The 27410-nt window shown below is 47.3% G+C and overlaps 1 protein-coding gene across 1 annotated transcript in view; it reads right to left on the bottom strand.

The window, feature by feature from the left end:
• The window catches only part of LOC147679439 (P2X purinoceptor 7-like), a 512498-nt gene that overhangs the window by 82901 nt on the left and 402187 nt on the right, over positions 1-27410 (bottom strand). The window contains exon 9 of the mRNA XM_086943008.1: positions 2840-2933. Within this exon, the coding sequence (XP_086799134.1) occupies positions 2840-2933 (94 nt within the window). The remainder of the gene's footprint in view (positions 1-2839; positions 2934-27410) is intronic.

The following is a 27410-nucleotide window of genomic DNA, read 5'->3' on the forward strand; positions in this document are numbered from 1 at the left end:
GCTAGCAACTCTCTAATGTCCGCAGGGGTCGAGGACGCCGCGGCTCCTTTCGGGGAGGCATCCGCCGCCTGTGACTCCGGCCCCCTCGTTTTCCGGCGGTCGAACGAGAGTTTCGCTTGTGTCGCATCATTTTTCCCCATGTTGGCGGTTCAGTACCAGCGCTGTGCTCACCCTGGAAATGTTCAGCAGTAGCCGCGGGCGTAGCGTAGTGCACACTCCACAGTCCCCGCTAGCGAGCCTAAAATGGCGGCCGCGTCGCGGGAGCGACCTCAGGAGTGCCCCTCGTGTCAGGGTGCGCCAGCCACCCAGTGCATTGACTGGCCCCGATGGTGTACAAATGTTAGGGTCCCTGCAGACGTATCCTCCCTACGCCTGTACTTCCAGATGGGCCTTGGTGGGCCTGCGGGTCGCGCCCCGTCCCAGTATCTGCAGGCTGCGTTCTCCGGCTCCTCCGGGTGTCAGGGCCGCACGTCAGGTGACGTCGTGCGGGCCGCGCCACAGGGCAGGCCGCGGCTTCAGGCCTGGTCCGCACCTCTCTCCGTCGCCAATCTTGCGCGGGTCTTTACCCACTGCCACCGGCACTCCGGGCCACACAACCGGGTCAGGGGGCCTCCGGGGGTCACCAGGCACCGAACCCAGTCAATTCGGCATTAAGCAGGATAGTTTGAAGGATTTTTAAGGGGCTTCAGCGAGGAGCCGAAAGCTCACACGTCCGCCATCGACGCCGGCTAGCTCCGCCCCCCCCATCGCCTGCTTTAACTTCCGGGGAACTTCACCTTCTCGGAAAGAGAGTGTAATAAGCTGTTAATTATATGGGAGGATAATATCCTTCCCTTGCATCAAGAACTCAGGTGGATCAGGGTCCGTAGAGGAGCTTGACTTGATGCCTGATGCTATGTTCTTCAGCTCCTCTATATTTGGGGGCGTAAATTCCATGAGACAGTTCACTATAGCCAGTTAGCCAGTTCTTCTAGGAAAAAGTCAAGATTGGTGTGACTATGCACTTCTAAAGGGAAAGTCTCATAGATGGTTGCTACTTTGGATGAGAAGTGTGCCATCTTATTGCAATTCTCAACCAATGCTGTAGTTTGATCCAAAGTGGACAGTGATTTCAGGATTAAAAACAATTCCTTAGATGAGTTATTAGCAGTTTCTATTTTTCTGTATAAAAGTTGCATCTGGTTTCCTAATAAGTGCATGGTACACGCTTTATAGTTATCTTTACTGATCGGGCAGTAATCTTTGCTTCTAATGCGTTCCAGGCATTTGCAGGATTTTCTGGCTAGTCTCAGTTCTTCTGTAAACCATTGTGCAGAGTTCTGCGCCTTGGGATTTTTATTACCCGTTGTCTATGGCGCAGCTTCATCTAGGGCTTCAAATAGTCAACTCTCAATTTGAGAGTTGGCTAAGGTAACATTTTCTCTTAACTAGGAGGCACTACATAAGAGAGACCTAGCAAACATTTCGGAATTAAGTATGTTCCACTTTCTTCTCCTAGTCGTTTGATTAGGTATGTTACTCGAAGAAGTCTTGAGAAATGACACAGGTCGAGGAACCCCATAATGGTTCGACCATTGAACTATTAATGGTGATGCGACTTTAATTGTATGAAAGTTGGCGAATATGTGGTCCATGGTGTGGCCAAGACTATCATGTTTTTGCTCTCGTGGAGCTGGTTGACTAATGTTCTCATTCAGACTAGAGATGAATTGAATTGATTTCCAGGGCCTGGTGAGCAATAGATCATCAGGCCCATTAGGGCAAACTTTTCTGCTAGAAAAAGAGAAAGAAATGGCTTCACAGTTCTCAATATTAAAGGTTTTAATGGCACATTTTATCATTAGTTTTGTAAATAATAGCTGTCCCTCCATCTTTACTTGTGGGCCGATCTTGTCTTATAATCCCGTAGCCTAACGGGATCACATCTAAAATAAATGGCGCTGTGGATTCACTGAGCCAGGTTTCAGTTAGAAATAGGGCATCCAGTTGCTTTTCCATAATAATTTTGAAAATGTCGTTCTTATGTTTTATCATAGATCGGCAGTTGATAAGTAAGAACTGAGCACTCTCGTCCTTAGTGTTGAGGGGCTTGTTACGTAAGAGACTAAAGTCACACTGAGGACATTTCAGTTGAAGAAGGTCCAGCGTGAGATTGTTCATACACCCTGCAGTTGTATTAGAGGCTAGACTTCTCAGTTGGTCAGATGAGTATCTCAGCTAAGGTTGGATAGTAAAACAGACAGGGGTTCTCGTCCCTGACCACATCCGGAGAAGGACAGGTGCAGATGGGCTTGCCTTTGTTGCGCCTTCGGTGCCCACTGCTCGTCCATACCGAGGCCATACACAAGTAGTCTGCCTCTAGGGGCGTAACCCGATCCCCACCAATCTGCAGTGAGTAGGGAGGGGGTGGAGGCACTCACCACGCCCTCCCCTTGTGAGCTGGAACAGGTAAGCAAGAAACAGGGCCAGGCAACTCCAGCACCTAGGTGCTACAAGTAAAGAAAAGCTACCAAACAGTGAAAGGGAGCCAGGCACCTCCCCGCATAAAGTGCTACAAGGAAACTAAAACCAATAATGCCACTCCTGTCCAAGTGGTGTGAGCACTCGGGTGGGAGTGGAATATGAATTAAAATAGATCGCTCCTATCGGAGGTCGTGGTGAAAATGCATCTCCTATTGTGCTGTGTGTACCGCAAATACTGCTGGCACTCCTAATCCCAAAGAATAAAGTTCATTCCATCTTCTTTGAAGTTCATGCTATACAAATGCCACATACATTACATACATATTAAGGAAAATCAATGTATTACTGCAATGCAATGGAAGATAGAAATATTTACTGTGCCAAACACTTGAATATCGAAACGTATTCCATAAGCTTTAATAAGTGTCCGCTCCTCTCTTCCATCTGGAAGCTTGAAGTATTTCGCAAACCTAAAAATAAAAAGATATAAAGATTAACTAAGTTGTTCATGTCAAATGTAAACAGTTATATCTAACACAGTTAACAAGCCCTGACAAAGCCAATACATCTTGCCTTTTCGACCTATTGTTTTGTCAATGATGTTTGCTGATGCTGTGCTCAATCCGCCACAAGATAAAAACACAAGAACAAAAAGGTGCAATCACATAACCACTGCAGACATGTGGGATGACATATGTTTGCACATCTGTCATCACGCATGAGCCCAACTACAAAATCACACAGATTATTTACTGATCCAAGATGGATTTATAAACTGTATTTTAAAATACTGACTAGCGCAAAGGCACTTTTTGTAAGGCAGAGCGACTTAGCAGCAACATGGAATGGAGGAGCTTTGAGAGGAGGTGTGAGGGAGCAAAATGGAAAGCTGATTGGTGGTGTTTGGGGGACAAAAGCAGCACTCAAGGGAGAAAGTTAGAAAACATATGCACTATTATGGTGTGCTGACAGAGAAAGAAAAAAGTAGTTCCCTAAATGTGAGCACTGGGAGGATTCAAGTCATCCAATCAAAAGAATGGAAAAGAGGTTATGCTCCATGGGAGGAACAAACAGAGAAATGAGAGGGACAAGCACAAGATAGACACGGTGAGCCATCAAATAAAAGCTAGTCAACAAGAGTGATAACAAAGACAACCAAAATAAAGCAATATGTTGGGCCAAAGCCCACTGTAACCTTTTGGTATAGCCCACAATAGGCTTTCATCTACCTGACAGATAAAAGATGCATGGTAGGAGAGACCTAAAAAGGTGCAGGTTACTCAAGAGTGTACCATTAGAAGAGAAAAAGCTCTTTGATAGAGTGACCTGAAGCCTGAATTGTAGAACATTGAGCTCTTGAAAGGTTTGGCGGACATCCCAACCGCCCCACAGGGAACATTTGGAAGAAATGTTTTAAATAGTGCATTTTAAAGCAAGATTTTCACCTTAATTTGTGAAAGTGCCATAGCCTTTGAAAAGACAGTGTCATAGCCTCTGAAAATATACTCGTTAAATATGACGAGCCAATAAAAACTGACCGCCCCCATGAGTTTATCCTTAGTTCTATTCCAAAATGTGCCAGGGGTGCCACCTTATGTAAAACATGACATGCCCATGACAGAATGTTACCATTAATATTGTCCATATGCCATGGGTGATGCTAATGTCAAAATGACCTCAGTATGTCATGGCCATCATATTGTCATTTAAGCCAGGCATCAATCAATCAGGAAATTTGTAGAGCGCACTACTCACCCGTAAGGGTCTCAAGGCACTAAGCAGGGGAGTGCTGCTACTTCTCAAATAGCCAGGTCTTGAGTAGTCTTCTGAAGGTTAGTAGGTCCTGGGTCTGCCGTAGGAGGGTGTTCCAGGTCTTGGCAGCGAGGTAGGAGAATGATCTGCCGCCGGAGGTCGCACTTCGGATGTGAGGGACGGTAGCTAGGGCACGGTCGGCGGAGCGGAGTTGGCGGTTCAGGGTGTAGAAGGTGAGTCGTCTGTTTTGGTATGTTGGTCCGGTGTCGTGGAGTGCCTTGTGTGCTTGGGTGAGGAGCTTGAACGTGATCCTCTTGTTGATGGGCAGCCAGTGCAGGTCTTCAGGTGGGGTGTGATGTGGCTGCGTCGAGGGATGTCGAGGATCATGCGGGCAGAGGCGTTCTGTATGCGTTGCAGTCGTTTCAGCAGTTTGGCCGGGGCTCCCGCATAGAGGGCGTTTTCGTAGTCCAGCCTGCTGCTGACGAAGGCCTAGGTGACCGTTGTTCTTGTGTCGGTGGGGATCCACCTGTAGATCTTGCGGAGCATGCGGAAGCTTGGAGGATGAGATGGCGTTGACGTGCTTGGTAATGGAGAGTGTTGAGTCGAGGATGAACCCTAGGTTGAGTGCGTGGTTGGTGGGTGTCGGTGCTGCTCCCAGGGCGGTCGGCCACCAGGAGTCATCCCAGGCTGAGGGGGTGGAGCCGAGGATGAGGACCTCCGTCTTGTCCGAGTTCAACTTCCGACGGCTGTTCTTCATCCATTTGGCGACGGCTTTCATTCCATCGTGGAGGTTGGTTTTGGCGGTGAGTGGGTCCTTAGTGAGGGAGAGGATCAGCTGTGTGTCATCGGCATAGGAGATAATGTTCAGGTCGTGTAGTCTGGCGACGTGGGCGACAGTGGCGTAACGAAACTTGAGGGGGCCCCCCCTGCAAAGCACATGGAGGGCCCTCCCTCGCCCCGCTGGTGGCGCAGCCCACCATTTACCACTTTTCCCTACCACTCAGAAATCTTATAATATTTTGATTTGAAACCTCCAACATTTAAATGAAATGCCTCTATATTGTCTTTCTGTAAGTTCTAGTGAGAAAGTGGGAAACACTCTCAACATACACGCTATGCCATTTGCAACAATACTGTCAAAAGCAGATTATTTAACTGAGGAAGCAATCAGAAGAATGCCAAGGAGCGATCCTATTGTCTCAGGAACTGCCTATGACTGAAGAACAAAGAACAACTATGAAGGATCCGATATAGAATTGACAATACCTTGAAACTTTGAAAGAGAAACCCTTTCCTGCAATTCCATAAAAACTTGACTGACAATATACATGAGAAGTACACAAGCTTTAACTCAGTATCCTGCGAAAGTCAAGAGAAATAGACTGTGAGAGTGAAGAATGCAGGAGTTGAAGGCAGATGCAAGAAGGCATTAACTGAATGGATGGCTGCAAGGAGGCAGGAGCTAAAGGACAGAGCCAAGAAGACAGGAGAATGGAGAGGCCTTGAATGTATTGTATTGTTATATTTATAGAGGTTATGGAGAAGTGTGGCTCAATGAGATGGAGAAGTGTGGCTCAATGGTTAGAGCGGCAGACCCTGATGCAGAGGTCTAGCCCGGGACCAGGGTTCAATTCCCCGCCTCGGCGGGTCTTGGGCTCAAAATTCCACGGACCTGATAATTCTCGCCTCGGTGCCTATTCCAATCATGGAGTCCCACTCTGCAACTCTGGGCAATAGCTTGCTTAATCTCCACAATGGCCCCCACAATGCTAAGGATGCCTGGCCTCCACCATGGGGGTGCCCAGGAGTGGACGCCTCACAGGGAAAGCCATGATGCGTTCCACAGCGGTATTAGTACAAGCGCCTTGAGACCCTTGCGGGTGAGTAGTGCGCTATACAAGTATCAATTTACTACCCTATGTGGAGCTCTGAAGCGCTGGCCCACATGAGTAGCAAGCTACTATATGCAAAGGGTGTGTGGTTGGAAGGGAGTTGTATTTGTTTTGAATTTGGTGCTATGTTAGAAGTGTTCCCATTCCATGTAACGCATGAGTACCACTGACTGGGATGCATGCAGCTTATTGTGCAATAGGATGCAGGGCTTAGCAATGGCTTAAGAGGTGAGAGATGTGCACACTATTTTTTTTTCATCTCTGCAGTTCCCTCTATGGTATATATTTTGTTCATAATCCCACCTTGGTACTGCACGGAATCGTCCATTCTGAAAATACTATGCCTAGTGTTTAAAGTTAATGATCCTGAGTAGGCATAGATTAAAGAGTACATGGTGAGTGATGCAACAGTGTGAGAGTAGGGTGATAGGAGTGACTGCAGGGTGAGTGAGGTGACCGTATGTAAGTGCAGAGTTGGACGGAAGAATGCATGGTTAGTAATGGGCTTATTTGAGTGAGATTACAGATTGAGCAGTGAGGGGGACAGGTGTGTGAAGTGTGACACGAGTGCACGGTAAGTAGTGTGCTTGTGTGACTACAGGGTGAGGTACAGGGTGAACAGTGCAAGTGCATTGCAAGTGCAGAGTAATGACTGAGTGCAGGGTGAGCGGGTGAATGGTGCGAGTGCATGGTGGTCAGTGTGAGTGCATTATGATTGCAGGGTGAGTGTGAAAATTAAGGGTGAGAATGAGGAGTGATTTGTCTGAATGAAGGATGCGCTCCCGGACACTTGAAGTAACTCAGCATGTTATTGACGGCAGTGTAAGGTTTCAGGTACAAGTTAAACTATTATTATTCTGGCACTAATAGGGATCGAAGGTGAAGGAAATAATGTGCTGATCCTGCAACAACCTTCCAGTCTTATGATTAGGGTTGCCAGCTCATTATTTTGATGCCCCATACAGGACAAAAATAAGCAGTCACCTAAAGCTGTATTTTCAGCACTTATCTGTGCAAACTTCGAACAACAAATATAAACAGAAAACACTTTTAATTGTGTTCTAGGGTTGCCTGAATGATCTATGTCTGATAATTAAAGGGAACTAAGACAGAAAAGTCACATTACAAATGAATAAATACATTTTTATCTATAACCCTATTTAGTGTCAAGACGAGGTCTTTCAGTGTCTTTAAACAACACATGGCTGGCATTTTTCGTTGGCAACCCCGCTTTATATTCCTTTTCATGAAAAGCATTCTCACTTCTACAGCAGTAAATATAAATTTCAAATGTAAGGAATAGGCAGAGTGGGGGGTTGCCTCTTTTTTTGGTCACAGCATGCCTAGGCTTTCAGATGTCATCCTGCCTCAGGCTCATGGTTTGTGCTGGTTTCATTCTCTAGTCATGCCTTGCCTATGCTCTTCTATTCCCACCTACCTGCACTCGTTGTGGCTACCCTGGTTGTACAGATACTGTATCTTTCATATTCGTCCATGGCATTACCCTACATAAGTCCCAGAAATCAACAGGTCTATCCTCTCTCTCTCTCTATCTCCCCCCCCCTCTCTCTCTCACCCCCCTCTCTCTCTCGCCACCCCCCCCTCTCTCTCTCACCCCCATCTCTCTCTCGCCACCCCCCCCCTCTCTCTCTGCTCCTCCTACTATGGTATCACCTTGCCTGCTACATTCCCTGCCCTCCTGGCTTATCATCTCGATTATCCCCTAAACTTAAAGAGCTTCTGCAACGTATTTTTAAATCTCTAATGAATTATGTTATTGGTTTTATGTATAATGGGTTTTTATCGGTCTTATGTGCACCAGTGTTCTTGTTTTATACAATTGTAAAGAGTTTAATCATACAATAGTATTACCTTCTGGCACCCTGACCCAACGTAATATAAGGCTGCTTCCTAATGGCGAGGGTGTCTCCCGATGCCCCTGCTGGTCTAATGCTGTCTCTACTAATCACAACCCATTGCAGCTGACAGCACCAGCCCTTAGCTATCTGGGTCCCACCCTGTTTCCTACCCACGCTCACACCCTCGCGCTGGGGGCCTCTATCTCTTTGGCACTTGAGGGAACATTGAAGCTTTGCTGGCCCCTCCCAGGTCCACCAACTCTACTGCTTTCAGGCTCCCGCTCAGCACTACTACCGGTACTGTTTCTCCCCCCCCCCCACCACCCATCTCATCGACATCCAGCCCTGACAGTGCTAAACAGCGCTTTAAATGGGACAAATAAGTGCAGGTACCCATTAAATTCAGCTAGGGGCGTGGCTAGAGGCGAGTGAGACAAGATGACACTTCTATTGAGGTTTTCATTTTGACCTTGTGTTGCCCTGGATAGTGGTCTCAAAATTTTCATTTGCCCAGATTAACAGCTAAAACCCTGAATGAGCCAAGCCATCAACAGCACTATAAGCACTTTCAAGCTCATTATCGATTTTTAGGATTGGAGAGACTTGGGCAGTTACACTGATTGCAGGGCAGAACAAAACATGTGAGAAATGTATACATATAAACAAAATGTGCTTGTTACACAAAATGATGGTCAAACAACAAATGTTCATGTTTCTTTGTATTGTAATATTTGCAGCTCCTTCATATAATAATCATTATAATCTTCCTACTTTCTTGCATTTGGTGCAATCCTTATATATTCAGGAGTGCACACACACACACTTAACATTCCACACATTTCTTTTCCAATACCTGCTGATTCTCTTCCTACCTGGTTTTGTTCATCTCTCACAGATCACAGACAAACATACTCTCTATCTGTCTTCACATATCTAAGCACAAGATCCCTCCCGCACTCACTGCTCTCCAGTTTGTAGCCAATTCTGTCCCACTCTTGTTACCCCAATTGTATCCTATAACTCTCTCTCATCACTCTTTCTATTTCTAATTTGCCCTCTCCACACCTCTCTTCTGCTTTTCATAGCCGTCTGGATCTCTTCCCTATATCTATCAGTGCTTACCCCTTCTGCCTCTCTATCTTTTCCTACTTTCAACTCTCTGCTCCATCCCCCTCACTCTCTACCTTCACTCACCCACCACCATTCTCCCTTCTCTCCCCTCGGCAGTAGGCCCCAAGGCCGTAGAGCTTGCATTGGCAGACAGTGAACTCTGCTGGGTCCTGAGCATGTGCTAATTCCAGCAGGGTAGAGAGGGTAGAGAGCAGGTAAACTACAAAACTGGCCTCCGATAGGAAGTTCAGTTGACCTCCTCCCACCTCATCTTGCCACCAAGGTGGTAGCTTAGGCTCATCCCCGCTATCATTGACTCAATGTCCCAGCAGGCGGGCGAGGGTGGATTTGAAGGGCCAAGTGAAAGACAGTCACACTGGTTGTGGGGCAAAGGGGTGAAAATGGCCCTTTTTACCTGGGCTCGTCCATGGCCACATGCAGGCACAGGCCCTCTCCAATGACCTGCAATTAACAACGCGACCCAGCATCGATGCCTTACCGGGGGGTGGGGGGGGGAGGACAATAAGAGCCTCCATTTGGGTACAAACGGAGCAGAGGCCCTCTTCTTCCCCCTGCGACAGGCATCCAATAGGCAGTTCAGACTCTTTTGGCCAGCTTGCCACAGCTGAATAATGTAGAAAGACGGTAAACGGCCACCATGCAGCCAAAAAAAGGGCACGCACCAGTCTAGTGCCCAACTCCTCAATCTAACCCCGAGTACCGTATTTGTAGCATTACTCATTTATGTCAGCCAGCTCAGTGCTAGACTAGAGTTGTAAGGCTGAAGCAGCAGTCCAGTGTTTAAAGGAGATTTTCATCCTTCATGTGTAGGGCATGGCAGCACTGTGATTTTATCAAACCTTGAAGCCTCTGAAAACCATTTGATTGAAAATTAAAATCATGAATTGGTGTCCAACACACGCCATGCTAGCATCAGACATGGATATGTGGCAGCTGAAGAGCAAGATCCCTTCTACCTCAACCCCTGGGGAACAGGATGAAGGAAGCTCTATCCCTTTGGGCCACCAAGTGTATGCATAGAATTTAGCATGTCCATCTGACCTTGTATGAGTTACCACTGGGATTACCATCTTCATGTTGGGCTAAGATGTTGCTAAAAATAGATGAGCAGTATTAACTTGCTCCTGAATCAGGCCATGCTAGAAAATAGTTCAACATTGCAGACGTCTGATTACAAATGTCTATAAAAGCTAAGCCATGCAGCTTACATATTTGACCTTCGTGTTTCTTAGGACTCTTGAATTTTTATCCGCTGGAGACTAGTCTGTTGTGTGACCATGTACAAACTGTAGATTAAAATAAATGAATGCCAAGGTAAACACGTTTTCATCATTTACAAGCTTTGGCATGTGCATTGCTTTAAAGCAATAAGCAAACGTAAGGGTGCTGTAAATTACAATTCTACGCGAAAATGTTTTTTCTTGACCCAGCAGATGGAAAGGCGCTCCGTGTCTGCTCACAAGCAGGTTCAGTCAAGAAATAAATGGGGAACTCACAATACCGTTGTTCACATGCCGCGGGGCATTAATTCTCTGCCCACTTCTCCAAATGTGAAGTGCACTTCCCTACCATAGGTGGTTTTAGTTCCTAAAAAGATACAGAGGTGTATTTATTTATCTTATTTATTTATTGGTTTGTATAGCGCTGGAATCAACTCTCAGTGGAGTATCTCTGCGCTTTGACACCTGTAGAACACCAAGAAATAAATGTGGGAGGAAGCTAAATTTCATTTTTAAACAGTATTGTTTTCAATTGTTTCCGGAATTTTAGATGATCTGTGCATTGTTTGAGTGATAGAGGAAGTTTGTTCCAGAGAGTGGGTCCTGCTATGGAAAGTGCCTTACTCCCGTGTCTGGCTTTCTTAGCCCGTGGTACCTGCAAAAGAAAATCATTGCTGGACCTGAGAGATCGAGTGGGGGTGTAAGGGACACATTTATTTTTCAAATAGGCAGGTCCTTGGCCATTTAGGCACTTGTGAATCAAACAACATGTTTTAAATTTCGTTCTCTGCCGGACAGAAAGCCAGTGTAATTGGTCAAGAAGGGGTTTGGAGGCAGTTCTAGGAGGGGCATTAAGAACTAAGCGGGCCGCTGTATTCTGGATGACTTGTAGTCTATCCAATACCCCTTCATTGGCAGCAAGCAGTAGACCATTACAATAGTCAATCCTGCTTAGAACAAGTGCCTGGACTAAAGTTCTCCTCACCGAATCAGGCAGAAGAGGAAAGACCTTGCGCAGTAGGCTGATGGTATGAAAGCATATACCTGAGATATAATTCACATGTTGCTTGAGAGTCAGATCTTGATCCAGACGGACCCCTAGGTTCTTTACAATTGACTTGGGTTCGGGAACAACACCCAAGTCGCTGGGCCACCAGTCTGGAGACCAAAGCAGTCTAGCTTCCCCAAACAACATAACCTCAGTTTTACTGACGTTGCACTGAAGGCAGTTGGCCGACATCCATTGTGCCACTGCCTTCATACCAGCTGAAAAAGAGCTCTTCACTTCAGCGGAGATGGTTTTGAACGGGAAGAGGAGCTGCGTGTCATCAGCATATGACACGGGGATGAAACCGTACTTACGCATCACTCTTGCCAGGGGTGCCACATAGATGTTAAAAAGAGTGTAGATTGGTCATGTAAGTCTTTTTATGACTGCTAAGAGTGTATTGCTCAAATGCCTAATGATGAAGTCAATGCCACTGACTCGGGCAATAATTTATTTTAAGTGTTGGCCTTCTGATTGCCATCCTCCATGGGGGCACATACACAGCTACGCTCATGTGTACTGGTACTCCGTTTGATAGAGGAGAAGTGCTGGTACTCAGCTAGGAAGCACTAGTGTGTGCTAAGGGATATTATTTCATTAACGGTTCCCGCCTCTCCTATACCTCCAATGCCGCACCGCCCTGAGAATGCATAGCCGGCAGCCGCAGGCTTCAAATAATCATTTCATCCTCCGAGAGTCTGTCCGACCTAAGCAGCAGCCGGACGACACACGACACACATACTCATCGCACACGCTCCTCACCTCCTTAGGCCTGGGCTGGCCTGCAGCTTTCAAGGAGAGCGGGCGTGCTGGGATGCGGGCAGCAGAACAGAAGACGGCAGGACGACACTGGGGCCTGGGCGAGGGTAGCCACCAGGGCAGGGGCGAATACTCTTTGTTCTTCTTCTAGTACGGTACAACAACTGCGGCCGCACCCTTAGTTCTTCGAAGTTTGTTGTACTAAAGTCACGCACACTTTACACTGCACATGACAAAATTGCACGGCACACATTTGTCACCAGCCCCGCCCTCACCCTGAAGACCGCAGCACCGTGACGCGCAGACTCATCATAGACAACAACTGCGCGCCGCCACGCCCACGGACCATTACGAAGACAACAACAAGAGAGCTACTGCGCAGTGCGCACCAAATATTTAATTAATGAAAAAAGGCTCTGGCACAGCGCACGGCACCATAATTAATTTTTAAAATAGAGGCCGCCGAGCCCGGGGCACGTCACGCCGTCCAGTGGTGTGTGCTCACTGGTTATAGGCGTGCTTGCCTCTGCTCTCTGCCTCTGCTGAGACTAGTGAGGGGGCCCCAAGCCGTCACGTCACCGTCCTGGTGTGTGCGCGCACCGTTTAAAGGCCTGGCTCTGCCGAGTGTGAGGGGGGAGGGGGGGGCTGGAGCGTTGGGGCCTGAGGGGGCCCCTGGAGCGTGGGGGCCCCCTGCGGGGGCCTGTGTTATTAGGCCCCTGTAATTTAAACGTTTAAATAGAGGCTGTCACCGTAACTTACATGGCGTGCGTGTGCGCACTGTTTAATGTAGGCTTGCTGCCTTGCTTGCAGCAGTCTTCCTCTGCTGGGAGTGAGGGGGGCCCTGGAGAGCGTGGCCCCCCCCCCCGCACCGCGTGGGCTGCGGGGGCCTGTGTTACGCCCCTGGTGGGCAAGTGGGGCCTTATAGATGTTGAACAATGTCGGACTGAGGGATGATCCTTGGGGTACGCTACAAATGATCTTGGAGGCTTCGGATCGGAAAGGGGGAAGGCGGACCCTCTGGGTGCTGCTGGAGAGGAATGAGGTGGTCCAGTTCAGTGCTTTGTCTCGGATTCCTGCGTCGTGGAGCCGTGTGCGTATGGTGTGGTGGCAGACCATGTCGAAGGCGGCTGATAGATCCAGGAGGATGAGGGCCGCAGTCTGGCCGTTGTCCAGCAGGGCCCTGATGTCATCGGTGGCGGCCATGAGGGACGTTTCGGTGCTGAGTTGCTGCGGAGCCCGGACTGGGATGGGTCCAGGATGTTGTTCTCTTCAAGGTAGCAGGTCAGCTGTTTGTTGACGGATTTCTCGATGACCTTTGCCGGGAACAGGAGCAGGGAGATGGGCTGGAAGTTCGTGAGGTCCCTCGGGTCTGCCTTGGGTTTCTTGAGCTAGGCGTTGATCTCAGCGTGCTTCCAGCTCTCCGGGAAGGTCGTGGTCTCGAAGGAGAGGTTGATGGCCTTGCGGAGATGGTGTGCGATGGTGGCGCTGGCTTTGTTGAAGATGTGGTGTGGGCACATGTCTGACGGGGAGCCGGAGTGGATGGTGTTCATGATTTTGATGGTGTTGTTGTCGTTGATGTTAGTCCAGGTGAGCAGGGGGTCGCTGTGGGTGGTGGCCGTAGGGCTCGAGGTGTCGTTGGCTGACGTGGTGGTGTGGTTGTCAAAGCTGTTGTGGATGTCTGCGATCTTGCGATGGAAGACGGAGGCAAGAGAGTTGCACAGGTCTTGCGATGGTGGGATGTCGTTGGTGTTGGAGCTAGGGTTGGAGAGTTACTTCACAATGTTAAAGAGCTCTTTGCTGTTGTGCGTGTTGTTGTCGAGGCGGTCCTTAAAGGAGGTCTTTTTGGCGGATCTGACGAGGTGATGGTGTTGGCGCATGGCGTTCTTGTGGGCTGTGTGCTTCTCCGGTGTCTGTTCGTGGTGCCATTTCTTCTCTTGTTTTCGGCAGGTTTGTTTGGAGGTCTGCGGAGAACCAGCTGGCACTCTTGTTGGTGCGTCTGTTGAAGGGTTTCTTGATCGGGGCGAGGATGTTGTTGCAGTCATCGATCCAACGCCTGAGGTTGCTGGCGGCGTCGTTGGGTCAGTGGGGTCTGTGGGTGGGCTTCGGGCGGTGTTTAGCTGGTCTTCGGTGATTTTGCTCCAGCTTTGGCGGGGGATCTGTTGGGTACAGTGGTGCGTGGTGGGGTTCCGGAAGGTGAACTGGATGCAGCTATGGTCGGTCCAGTGGAGTTCGGTGGTGTGGCTGGAGGAGACGTGGGAGCTTACGGAGAAGATGGGGTCAAGCGTATGGCCGGCAGAGTGGGTGGGCGTTGTGACAAGCTGTCTGAGTCCGAGGTTGTCGATCAGGGTGGTAGAGTTGGTGTCGTTGTTGTTCTCGAGGTGGAAGTTCAGGTCTCTGAGGAGGATGTAGTCCGTGGAGGCGAGGGCGTGTGTGCTGATGAAGTCTGCGATGGAATCGCCGAACTGAGGCCAGGGTCCGGGAGTCTGTAGATCAGAGTTCCTCTGAGGGTGATGTTGGGATCAGTGTGGATCTAGAAGTGCAGGTGTTCAGCTGTGCTGAGGGTGTCGTCGGAGTTGGTCGAGACCTTGAGGGTGGACTTGTGGATTGTCAGGCTCCGCCTATGTCTCTTCAGAGCTGTGCTGAAAGACCCACACCTTCCCCCGAAGAACTGCCCCAATGTCTGGATGAGAACACAGACCACTAAGGCAGTTTCACCAGGGAGGGAAAGGAAGGGGACAGCGGGGAGGGAGATCTGCAATGACAAAGAACAAGCTATTAGAACAAATCCCCCCGTACCCACCTTACTCTACCACTTCTCCTACTTAATTACAAGGCATTTACTATATACACTTCCTCGTACCTGTAAAGGAAAATAACGAGAACTAGTGCGAGGAGAAGAGACTCGAGGTGATACCAGGGATTCTGCTTCACTGTATAATAAAACAAAAGAACTTGTATGAAACCCTGCTTCAAACAACAACTACGCTATATGCCGATAACACTCCACACATACCATCTCATGGATGCGCACACAGCAGTAACATAATCCCTCGAACTTGATATCCCTCACTCGTTTCTCCTGCTTGAAAGAAAAATAAACAAAGTTGTGGAGAAAACAAAATAAAGCACACAGGGTTAATCCTTCCTTAACGGTGTCTGCAAGATAGAAGTCTGAATGCCTCTATTTTCAAGTAAATAGTCAATATGTATCGTATATCCTGCTATTGATATACTCTCTGGGCAACGCAGCTCCACTGCGCATTGCAAAAGGAATAAGAAATAGTCCCCGGTCTGAAATATCCAAGTTCGTCAGAATGGTTAGACCGAACAGCTCTCTCAGCCGAGAGAATCACGGGGAGTCTGAAACACACGCTCGCTGAGTGTTCGAGCGTCCGTAGCTCACAACGAGCCTTCTGAAAGTTCCAGGGCAATAGATAACAAAGATCCGAGGGCTTACCACATCCACAGTTTACCGCCTACACCTCAGGACATATACGGAATTATCGGCGCCGCCGATAGTTCCAGTGCGGTCTTTATTTCCGGGTTTACGGCGGGTTCAGTGTCTCTTGCGTGACGCGATTCTCGGCATGCCGGGATTTGTAGTTTTCATCCTGACCCTCCGAGATTGTTGTTGTACAGCCGTGCTCAGAAGACGGGGAGGGTGTTGTGGTTCCTTGCCGTTTGGGGCGAGATCTGACAGTACATCCCTCCTCACAAGGGGCACCGACCCTACACAGGTTTATCCGGACAGGACCTGTGGAACCTAGCCACCAGCCGGGGGGCGTGCACAGCCCCAGCAGGCTCCCAAGAATGTTCTTCTGGGCCGTAGCCCTTCCAGGAGATCAGATAGTGCAAACGCCCCCTCACCCTCTTGGAGTCCAGGACCCCCTGCACCTCATACTCTCTGTCATGTTGAACCCAAATGGGCAAGGGCAATCACCGTCGCGGGCAACGGGACGACTTCAAAAGTGATACGTGGAACACCGGGTGCATCCTGAAATGCGCAGGTAGGCGCAGTTGCACGGCCACTGGATTAACATGTTTCACAACCCTTTTCTAAGACTACCAAGAGTAAGCACAGCGAAAACAGTGTGAGAAATACAACTATCTTATAGACAGGGAATCCTGACTATGTATGGATTCTGTGTTCTTGAACACTTCTCATCAGATCAAAGAGCCCTGAAGAAGTCTCATTGTAGAGACGAAACGCGTTGGCTGGCTAAGAAGGAAATCCATTTGTGTTCTTGGATTTTTCTTGTGTTGAAACACTATAATAAAGAACCTGAACAAGAAACTCTGCAAGAATTTGGACCCTTTTTTTCACAAGATTGTGCATCTTTATATGTACTGTGGACATCTGAGACTATAAAGACAATACTTTTTGGATGGGTGCTGATTTCCTATTATACATTGCAATTTTTGGGCTTTGCCCTTGAAGGAACAAACGGGGTTGTGTTCCTTGGAATCACAAGCACCATCAATTCTAATTACAAGCCACAGGTGAAAGCAGATGCAATTTGTTTCACCTCAACCCTTGTTTTTGATTACATAAAATGTTTCACGACCCTGTAGGGCCCTATGAACTTAGGATTGAATACACTGTGTCTCTTGAATCTAACGTGCTTTGTGGACAACCACACCATATCACCAATCTTGTACACCGGACTCGGCCTGCGATGTTTGTCCGCCTGCTTCTTATAACAAGCTTTGGCATGCATAAGATTCTTGCGTGTGGCGAGGAGCACCTGGCGAACACGCAACAACCTCTCCCTGACGTCTGGCAGCTTACTGCACGTGCTAGGCAGCAACAAAGGGGTGAACCTGGGATGGTGCCCGTAAGAACAAAAGAAGGGGGTATGTTGTGTGGAGGAATGTCGGGTGCTGTTATAGGCGATTTCTGCCACCCACAACCAATCCACCCAGGCTTCTGAGTTGTTTTGGACGTAACAACGTAAATACTGCTTCAGAGTCTGGTTTAGCCTCTCGGTCTGCCCGTCAGTTTGCGGGTGGAAACTGGTGGACAAAGAGGACGCTATCTGTAGCTCTGCACACCAGGTTTTCCAGAAGCGAGCAGTAAACTGTGCCCCCCTATCGGACACTATAGCCCTCGGAAGACCATGTAGTCTTACGACGTGAACCAAAAGAAGGCGAGCCAACTGGCCAGCTGTAGGGACCTGCTTACATGCTACGAAGTGACCCATTTTTGTTAGGTAGTCCACGACCACGATGATGGCGGTGTTCCCCTGGTCTTTGGGGAGACCGACTATAAAGTCCACGGAAATCCTCTCCCATGGTTATTCCGGCGTGGGCATAGGTTGCAATAGCCCCTGTGGTCGCTGTCGATTGGACTTCATCTGGGCACATGTTGTACACTCTATCACCCACTTCAGCAAGTCCGGCCTTACTGAAGGCCACCAGAACTGCCTCAACACCTTCTCCAATGTCTTCACGTACCCCATGTGTCCCGCACAAGGGGAATCATGGCACCAGGAATACACAAGCTTTCTTAGAGCGTTTGTAGGCATGAGTACTTGATTTCCTCTCATGGGTATTCCATGTTTTATCGTCCATTCAGGATGATGCCTTATCCAGGTTCTCCAAACACAGGTCTGAACACCGTTTCTCACTCCTGAGAGGAAATCCTTGGTTTGAGTGACGCCTACCACACGAGAAGGTTCAATGATCGCTCTGTCCGGTTTCAAGGTATGCATTGATGGGTGTTCTTGTCGGGTTAAGGCATCCGCCTTTTTGTTGTTCGAGCCAGGTCTGAATGTGACGATAAACCGGTATTCCTCGAAGAATAACATCCACCACAGATGACGCGGTGTCAGATGTCTGGCATCCCGCATGAATTGTAAGTTCTGATGGTCGGTATTGACCGTGACCAGCAATTTCGCACCCAACAACCAATGTCTCCATTCCAAGAAGGCATCCCGGATAGCCAACAGCTCCTTCTCAGCGATTGTGTAGTTACACTCAGCCGTGCTTAGTTTCCTAGCCATGAAAGCGATAGGGTGCAACACGCCAGTGTCTTTGTTTCTCTGGGATAGTACTGCACCAAGCGCAACTTCTGAGGCATCGGCTTCCACGACAAACAGCAATTCAGGATTGGCATGGATTAGGATTGGTGCCGTGGAGAAAGAGGTCTTCAACTGTTCAAATGACAGTTGCGCTTTCTGATCCCAGACAAAGGGGACATTCTTCCGTGTAAGTCTGGTCAACGGTGCCACCATTCCGGAAAAGTCACGGATGAAACGCCTATAAAAGTTGGCGAATCCTAATAGGCTCTGTAATGTAATGTAAAAAGGATTTGTAGAGCGCTGCGTTCACCGGACGGTTTCTTGGCGCTGATCACTAACCCAGGGGGAGGCAGAGGGGGGAGAAAGAGGAACCTTATGTATAAGCACCGCGGAAAAGGTGAGTTTTTAGGAGAGACCTAAAGTGAGGGTAGGAAGAGGAGAGTCGGAGATCCAAAGGTAGAGAGTTCCAGAGTGAGGGGGCCAGAAAGGAGAATCTGAGGCCTCCGTGCTTTTTACGCCTAAACCTAGGTGTCTGGAGGAGAGCGTGGTGGGAAGAACGGAGGTGTCTGGGGGGGGCGTACGGGTGGAGAAGAGAAGAGATGAAAGAGGGGCCGATGCCGGCCAGGGATTTATGGGTTAGGCAGCCAAGTTTAAACTTGCAGCGTTCCGACACAGGGAGCCAATGAAGGGCTTTGAGGAGGGGACGGACGTGGTGATGTTTTGGTTGACGATAGATTAGACGGGCGGCCTGATTCTGAATTAACTGAAGTCTCTTTATTTGGTATTGCGGAATGCCTGCATATAGGGCGTTGGCGTAGTCGATCCGGGAGATGACTAACGCCAACAACGCCAGGGTGAGAGCTTCAGTGGTCAGGAAGTGAGCTATTTTTCGGATTTTTCTGAGCTGATGGAAGCAGGAGGATACTGTGGCGCTGACCTGATGATTCATGGAAAGATCCTGTGAGATGTAGACCCCCAGGCTTTTTACTTTATCAGCGGGACTAGGGGGGGGGCCGAGGGAAAGGGGCCAGAAGGTAGAGTTCCAGGGATTGGCTGGGCCTCCGACAAGAACGAGCTCCGTCTTGTCGGGGTTAAGCTTGAGGTGGTGAGCGCCCATCCAGTCGCTGATATGACAAAGGGTGGACTGGAAGTCCTGGGCCGCTTCCTGCGAGTCAAGGTTGAAGATGAGCTGAATGTCATCTGCATAGTTGAATGCAGTGACATTCTTTCCCCGGAGGGAGCGGATCAGGGGGGTAAGGTATAAATTAAAAAGGAGCGGAGACAAAGACGAGCCCTGCGGGACTCCGCAGGTGAGTTTCATCCTATCCGCCGAGAATTGGAAGATTCGAACAGATTGGTGGCGGTTCGTCAGGAAGGAACGAACCCAGTCCAGGGCCGTCCCTCCAATACCAGCCTCCTTGACACGGTCGACCAAGATGGAGTGGTCGACCGTGTCAAAGGCTGCCGACAAGTCCAAGAGGATTAAGGCTTGGCTGGTGTTAGAGTCAGCGCCTCTGCGGAGTTCCTCCATCACAGAGAATGACCGCCTCAGTTGAGTGGGCTGGTCTAAACCCAGCCTGTTGAGGGTCCAGGAAGTTGGAGTCCTCAATAAAGGAACTGAGGATGCTGGTGACATATGACTCAAGTACTTTGCTAAGGTAGGGAAGGAGGGAAATGGGACGGAAGTTGGCCATGATCGTAGGGTCGGCGCTGGGTTTCTTCAGGATAGGTACTACTTCCGCGTTCTTAAACTGACTGGGAACCTCACCGAGCAGAAGGGAGTTGTTCAGGAGGGCCAGTGGAGGGGTGGGGCAGGCTGAAAAGGCAGCCCGTAGAATCGCGGGGGGGGCAGCAGTCTGTGGGGGAACCAGAGGAGACTTTATTAAGCAGAGTGATGAAGACTTCTTCTGATATGGGGGGGAACTGAGTCAGAAGATGAGGGTTAATAGAAGGTGCAGCCTCGGTGAAGGGAATAGCCGGGGGAGTGGAGGAAATGCTATTTTTGATTTTGATAATTTTTTCTATAAAAAAACAGTTGAGGGAGTCACAGAGTGCTTGAGACGGAAGAGGTTTGAGGGTTACCCTGTCCGGGTGTGAGAGCTCGTCTACGATTGCAAAGATATCTTTAGATTTCTGCGCAGAGTTTAGGATTTTGGTGGAAAAGTAGGCGGTTTTAGCGGCTGATATTGCTAGTTTGTACTCTCCCAGTAATTTTAGAAAAAGTGGTTTCTTTGAGGGATCGTAGCTTTTGCGCCAGCGGCGCTCGGCCTGGCGGAGACCAAGTTTTAAGGTTTTGAGACTGTCGGAAAACCAACGATGAGCGTTGTGGGGGCGCTTAGATCTAATTAATTTAAGGGGGCAACCTTGTCGCTGGCGTGTTCTAGCCATTCGACTAGTGCAGCTTCTTGGGAGTCAATGGGGCCAAGGCTGGCCGAGACCGAAGATGTTAAAGAGGTGATGAATAACTCAAGGTCTGCTTTGTTCCAGTTGCGAGCATGGAGGCTGGGGCCTCGGCTGCGAGGGGGCGGGGAAGGGACCAGAAGGAGAAAAGAAATTAAATGGTGGTCGGACCAGTGGCAGGGTGAGATCGTGAGCGACTTGATTTCGAGGTTATAGGTCCACACCTGGTCAAGGATATGGCCCTTGGAGTGAGTGGATGGCTCTGGATGTCTTTGATGTTACAGGGACATGGCCATTCCTTCACCGCCTTGACTTTTCTTTCCGCCATCACCTGTCCCGACGGGGTAAGCATTACCCCCAGAAATTCCACGGTGGTAACATGGAATTCGCATTTGGTGATTTTACAGTACAAATGATGGGATAACAGGGCTTGTAGCACCTGGCTCACGTTTTCTACATGTTCCTCCACAGAATCCGAATAAATCAGAATGTCGTCAATGTAAACAACAACATGATGGTCCAAAAACTCTCGTAGGACTTCATTGATAAAAAACTGAAATGCGGCCGGGGCATTACACAATCCGAAGGGCATCACTAGATACTCGTAAAGCCCGTACCGCGTCTTAAATGCCGATTTCCACTCCTCACCTTGTCTTATCCGGACAAGGTGATAAGCCCCCCTCAGGTCTAGCTTGGTGTACACTGTGGCTGATCTTACTTGTTCCAATAGGACCGGAATCAATGGCAAGGGATATTGTTTTTTTATTGTGATGGTATTCAGGGCCCTGTAATCAATACAGCATCTTTTCTCGCCATTGGCCTTAGGGATGAAAAACAGCGGCGACGCCGCTGGGGACCTGGAAGGCTTGATATATCCAAGGGCCAGGTACTTATCCAAATATGCTCGTAGAATTTCATTCTCTGGTATCATGAGGGCGTAGATTCTGCCATTGGGCACCACCGCTCCTGGAAGAAGGTGAATTCGGCAGTCGTATGAGCGATGAGGAGGAAGCGCCTCTGCTTTAACGTTCGCTGAACACCGCTTCATAAGCTGTGTAGCAAAGAGGGAGGGATACGTCTTTTTCAGCGGCAGTGGCGATTTGCAGTACCAAAGCCAATGCCCGTGAAGGGTCTATTCTTTCATAGAAGCAATGGTCCTGGCAAAAAGCGGACTGGAAAAGAACCGCGCCAGAAGTCCAATGGATTTGGGGTTCATGTTTCTTCAACCAAGGAAGTCCCAGAATGACCCCGTACTGCGGAGCTTCTATGATATTGAACGACATCTCCTCATGATGTATTCCTGCATAGGAGAGAACATATTCTGGGGTGTGATACACTATGGGTCCAGCCTTCAATTCTTTGCCGTCAACAGCATATACCGTTTCTGGATGTTCTTTGGCGATCAGGCGTACTCCTAGGCGTTCGGCTTCTGCGAAATCCATGAAACAACCGGTGGCGCCAGAGTCAACCATCGCTCGGATGTTCCTTTCGTTTGAAGCGATTACCAGGGACATATCTAAAAATAGGTGATTCTTCACGGTTTTCCTGCTTGAGAGTTCCCCTTCACCCACCTTCAAGCTTTGTAGTTTTCCTGTTCCTTTTCAGTAATTCCTGCGCAGCCTGTCCAGTTCTGCCTCTACCTGACTTGGGTTTTACAGGACATTACCGCAAGAAATGCCCCTTCTTCCCACAATATAAGCAAAGTCCTTGTCTTTTCCCCATGCCCTGGATGTTCGTAAGGTTGAACTGGCCTTTCATTCGTCTTATGATCCCCCTTTCGCTCTTTCATCCGATGATCCAGGCTCAACGCGAGTTCAATGAGTGCGGAGCAGGTACGGGGTTGTGGATCAATTTGTGCCAACACGTCCTTTAGGTCATCGTTCAGGCCTTGGTAAAAGAGGGCGGCTTGTTTGGCTTCAGGCCAGTCTGTTTCAGCCACCAATCGACGGAAGTTATTCAGATATGTAACTAAATCCGAGCTGCCCAGTTTCAGTTTCAGCAGGTCCCTATCAGCCGTAAAGGTCTCAGCCCTCCTCTCAAAGGTTTTTTCAAAGGCAGCACGGAAGTCATCCCATGCGTATAGTAAAGGGTCATCTCTTCCTACAACAGGAACAGCCCATTGGGCTGCCTCACCCCCCAAATGAGAGATCAGAAAGGCCACCCTGGCTTGGTTGGTGTGGCATCCTGCCTATGCAGCCTGTTGCCAGGTTGCCACATGCATTGGAATGCGCTGTACAGATTCTGGGGTTGTTTAGTTTAGAGTATCCAGGCAGTTGAGCTTGGACCTTGCTACTTGTGACTGGTTATCCCGTGGATGGGATCCTATTCTATAATAAAGACTTATTTCACTAACAACCCACCATTGGACTTCTTTACATTGGCGACAGGACGGGATTTGTGAAGAAAGGATCTCAACAAGGACACCTATTACCTTATTTTGAAATTTATGAAAACTTTAAGAAAGTGAGTATCTTACAGACGGAGAAACGCCTTGCAAAGAAAACCCCACCAGTGTCCGAAGTGATCAGGACACCCTGCTGCCCAAGGCGTTTGACACCGTTGAGAAAAGAGACTCCCGGTAAGCAGCTGTGAATGTGCTTATAGTAGTAAATGGCAGCGCTGTGTGACACTATATTGAGGAGTTTATGACACTTGAGCAGAGCAGAACTATGACCAGCAATTGTGAGCTGAGCGGAACAAAGAGCAGCGATTATTGAATATTGAGCACAAGTGTTGAAAAGCTGTGAATATATATATAATGGATGAACTTTATACAATTTCAGAAGAGCGCAGAGTTAATTTCAGGAGTGCAAGCAGTGTTAATTGCATCTAAACTGCATTGTTGACAGGAAATAAAAACAGTGTGTGAAGGGAAGCGTGAACTGCAGCTCGAGACAATTATTTAAAAATAAACACTCTGTGCGCAGTGAAGTCGAAAGGCAGCTCGAGGCATTGGTAGCGGCATCTTTTGAAAGGCTTACCGTGCATGCTGCTCGAGCGCAACGTTCGCTCACCCACGGACACCGCTGTTCCAGCGCAGCACCATAATTCTTGTCCGACATCTCTGCCAAGTAATTGTCATCACGCAGGAGCGTCATGACGCCTTTAGGATGACGTGGCGGCCATTTTCTTCTTCAAAACAGCACTTTCGTGAAAATTAATAATATTTCCTTTCACGCAACAGCAGATTCGTCACGATTTATGTCAACTTTTACTCTGAGGTGTTTCTCTTCACAGGAATTTAGCGCTGCAACAGGTATCGAACTGGGTGACTTATTTTATTTTTAAAAAGAAAGGAAAAGAGACACTGAGACTGTGATTTATTTTACTTTTAAAAGAAAGGAAAAGAGACACTGAGACTATGTGTTCATAATCTTATGTTTTATCTCCAAGTGTGGAAATTATAGTAGCAATTCATTTTTTTTTATTGGTCTTGAAAAAAGATTCTTAATGTTAACATAATCTTTACATTGACATTGTCATATTTTCATATGTAAAGTTAGCTCAGTGCACATAATGCAGAACGTCACAGCTCCTCCGTTCTTCTTACAAACTCCTGGGGATCCTCCCATTAGATGGAAAAAGTGGTGTAAAGTCTTTGAAAGATATGCAAATGTTTGTGGGGCCAACTTAAGTGCAGAAAGGAAAACAGCTTTGTTATTACACTTTTTATGGACAGAGGGCCAGGAGGTGTTTGATCACCTGCCAGAAATACAAGATAGGAATCTTAAGGAGTATGAAATTTGTATAGCAATGCTAGATAAACACTACCTTCCGAAAGTCTCTACTATCTTAGAGAGATATCATTTTGGTCGCAGATTACAACTTGAAGAGGAAAGCATAGAGAATTATATAACTGCCCTAAGAAAATTAGCATCATCTTGCAAGTTTGCTGCCTCTATTGATGAGAGAATAAGGGATCAGTTCATGCTGGGTTGTAGCATTGAACATGTTAGAGAGGAATTATGGCAAAAAGATGAGCCTGATTTAGATGATGTGATTACTATAGCAAAAAGGATTGAACATTCTATTAAATGTGTAGAAGTCATAAAAAAGAATGGTGAAAGTAAAAACAATAGTACTGTTAATCTCGTCAAGACCTCGAATGTAACTAAAGAGAATGCTAGCCAGAGAAGTAGTATGAGGGATGTCACCACTAACAAACCTCTCAATGGTAAACCAGATAAGAAATTTGATTTTGCGCAAGTGAAATGTTTTAGATGTGGCAAAATGGGACATTTTGCAAATGACAGGCAATGTCCTGGATGGAAAGCCACTTGTGGCAAGTGCAAAAGAAAGGGACATTTCACTGTTGCTTGCAAGGGGAGAGAGTACAAAGGCAAGGTTAATGAGATTTATTATGATTTTGATGAGACAAGTGATTACGATGAAAATGTTGATTGTGGCCAAGACTTGGTCCAAGTAGTTTTCGGTCCCCAACCAAAGAATTGTCCTATTGATGAAATTTTAGTTAATGGTTATCCCATTAAAGTATTATTTGATTCAGGTGCCAAAATCACCATTGTGGCAAAGGAATTTTACCTCAAGTATTTACAAGGTAACATTAAGATGTTTCATCCGGATATAAAACCACTTGCATATGGTAGGAAACCTATAGAGCTTTTAGGGTACTTCCTAGGAAACATTAATTACAAAGAGAGACTCACCAATTCAAAAATTTATATTTCACAAAAAGGAGACAATATTTTGAGTTGGTTTGATCAAAAAGATTTAGGAGTGATGTTAGATCCAAATTCCTCTCCCCCCATCATCTTAAAGGATTTACCCTTTGTTAACACCAATTCTGTCAACATAAATCAAAATTGTGATGAATCCTTTTCAGATAAGTTAAAAAAGAGTTTTCCTAATGTTTTTACTGAAAAGTTGGGTTGTTTGAAGAACTATGATCATCACATTAAGTTGAAGAAGAATGCTCTACCTATTTGTTGTAAGGTACGTAGTGTCCCCATTACTGTTAGAGATCAAGTTAAAGCAGAATTGGAAAAATTGGTCAAGGAGGGTATCACAGAGGAGGTTGAAGCAACCCAATGGGTCGCTCCAATTGTAGCCGCCAAGAAATCGGATGGCTCTCTTCGTTTATGCATAGACCTTAGGGAGTTGAATAAAAGCGTGGTGGTAGATCACTACCCTTTACCTAAGATTACAGACATGTTAATGTTATTAAAAGGGGCGAAGGTCTTCAGTACGGTGGATTTAAGATCCGCCTATCACCAAATAAGACTTGATGAAGACTCCAAGGATCTGACTGCGTTTGTAACACCATTTGGCACTTTTCGCTTTGTGAGACTTCCGTTTGGGCTGGTGTCAGCTGCTTCAGTTTTTCAAAGAGCTTTGGAAGGTGTCTTGAAGGGTTTAAAAGGTGTGAGAGTGTATCAGGATGACATTCTGATTTTTGGAAGTTGTGATGAGGAGCATGATCTAAGACTGGTTGGTGTTTTGCAACGTTTGTGTGAATCTGGTCTAACAGTAAAATTGGAAAAATGCAAATTAAAAAAAAACTCCATAGACTATCTTGGCCACACGATCTCGAAAGATGGTATTTCACCGAAAGCTGGCTTGATTAATACTATGATGAAGATGTCTTCTCCAAAGAACAAGGAAGAATTGATTAGCTCTCTAGGTATGGCGGAGTACTATAACAAGTTTATATGTGGTTTTGCTTCTTTGTGTGTTAGCATGAGATCTTTGTTGAAGAAAGGATCTGAGTTTGTATGGAGTGATAAATGTGAAAAAGAATTCATCGTTCTAAAAGGAAAATTGAACAATGCCCCCAAATTGAATAGTTTTGACCCTGAGAGGAGATCTATTCTAATAACAGATGCAAGCTTAAAAGGGTTAGGGGCAGTTTTAACACAGAAGATTGAAGGGAGCGAGGTAGTCATTTTGTTTTTGTCAAGAGGTTTGAGGGGTCCAGAACTAAGATATTCTGTGGTAGAACGTGAAGCGTTAGCGGTCTATTGGGCTGTGAAGAAATTAAAAAACTTCTTGTGGGGAAGTACTTTTGAAGTGAGAACTGATCACAAACCGTTATGTGAGATCTTAAAAACCAAAGGCATTGATGCTGTTTCCAGTAGAATTACAAAATGGGTTGTAGGATTACAGGATTACAACGTTGAGGTCAAGTATCTACCAGGTGTTGAGAATAAGGTAGCTGATGCCTTATCTCGTCTTGTCTCTCAGGAAGATTTAGATCTGGAGGATGACTTGGAAGGCGAAGATGAAATGGTTTGTGCAGTTGGTGGGAGTGTCATTGATAAGTGTAAATGGTTGAAAGCTTTACAGGAAGACTTGGCTCTTATGGAAATTTTGAAATTGATCAAGCTTGGATGGAAGGTCAAGCCAAGAGATGGTGACATTTTGGAGAAATTTTGGCATGTTAAAGACCAATTATCTGAACATGACGGTTTACTTGTCAGAGGTACTAGGTTGGTTCCTCCGATATCTATTAGGAGTGAACTCATTTCACTGGCCCATAATGGGCATATGGGCATTTCAAAGACAACGGAGAATTTGAGGATGTCGTACTGGTGGCCCAGCATGGATTTGGAAGTTGAGAGGAAAGTTAGGGACTGCATGGAGTGTGCTTTGAGTGAGAAGGTAGCGAAACCCAAAATTCAGCCCATGATTATCAGAACACTTCAAAACAGGCCTTGGGAGGAAGTTGGCCTGGATATTCTAGGGCCTATATACTCAGCGGGTCTGAATGGTATGTTCTAGTTTTGATAGATTTCTTTTCTAGATGGCCAGAGATTGCCATCACTCGTGGCATAGAATCCAAGCATGTAATAGTTTTTTTGGAAAAACTTTTTGCTAGGGAGGGTATTCCCAACATCATCTTGACAGAC

Source organism: Lissotriton vulgaris, chromosome 11 (genome assembly GCF_964263255.1).
Source record: "Lissotriton vulgaris chromosome 11, aLisVul1.2, whole genome shotgun sequence".
NCBI lineage: Eukaryota > Metazoa > Chordata > Amphibia > Caudata > Salamandridae > Lissotriton > Lissotriton vulgaris.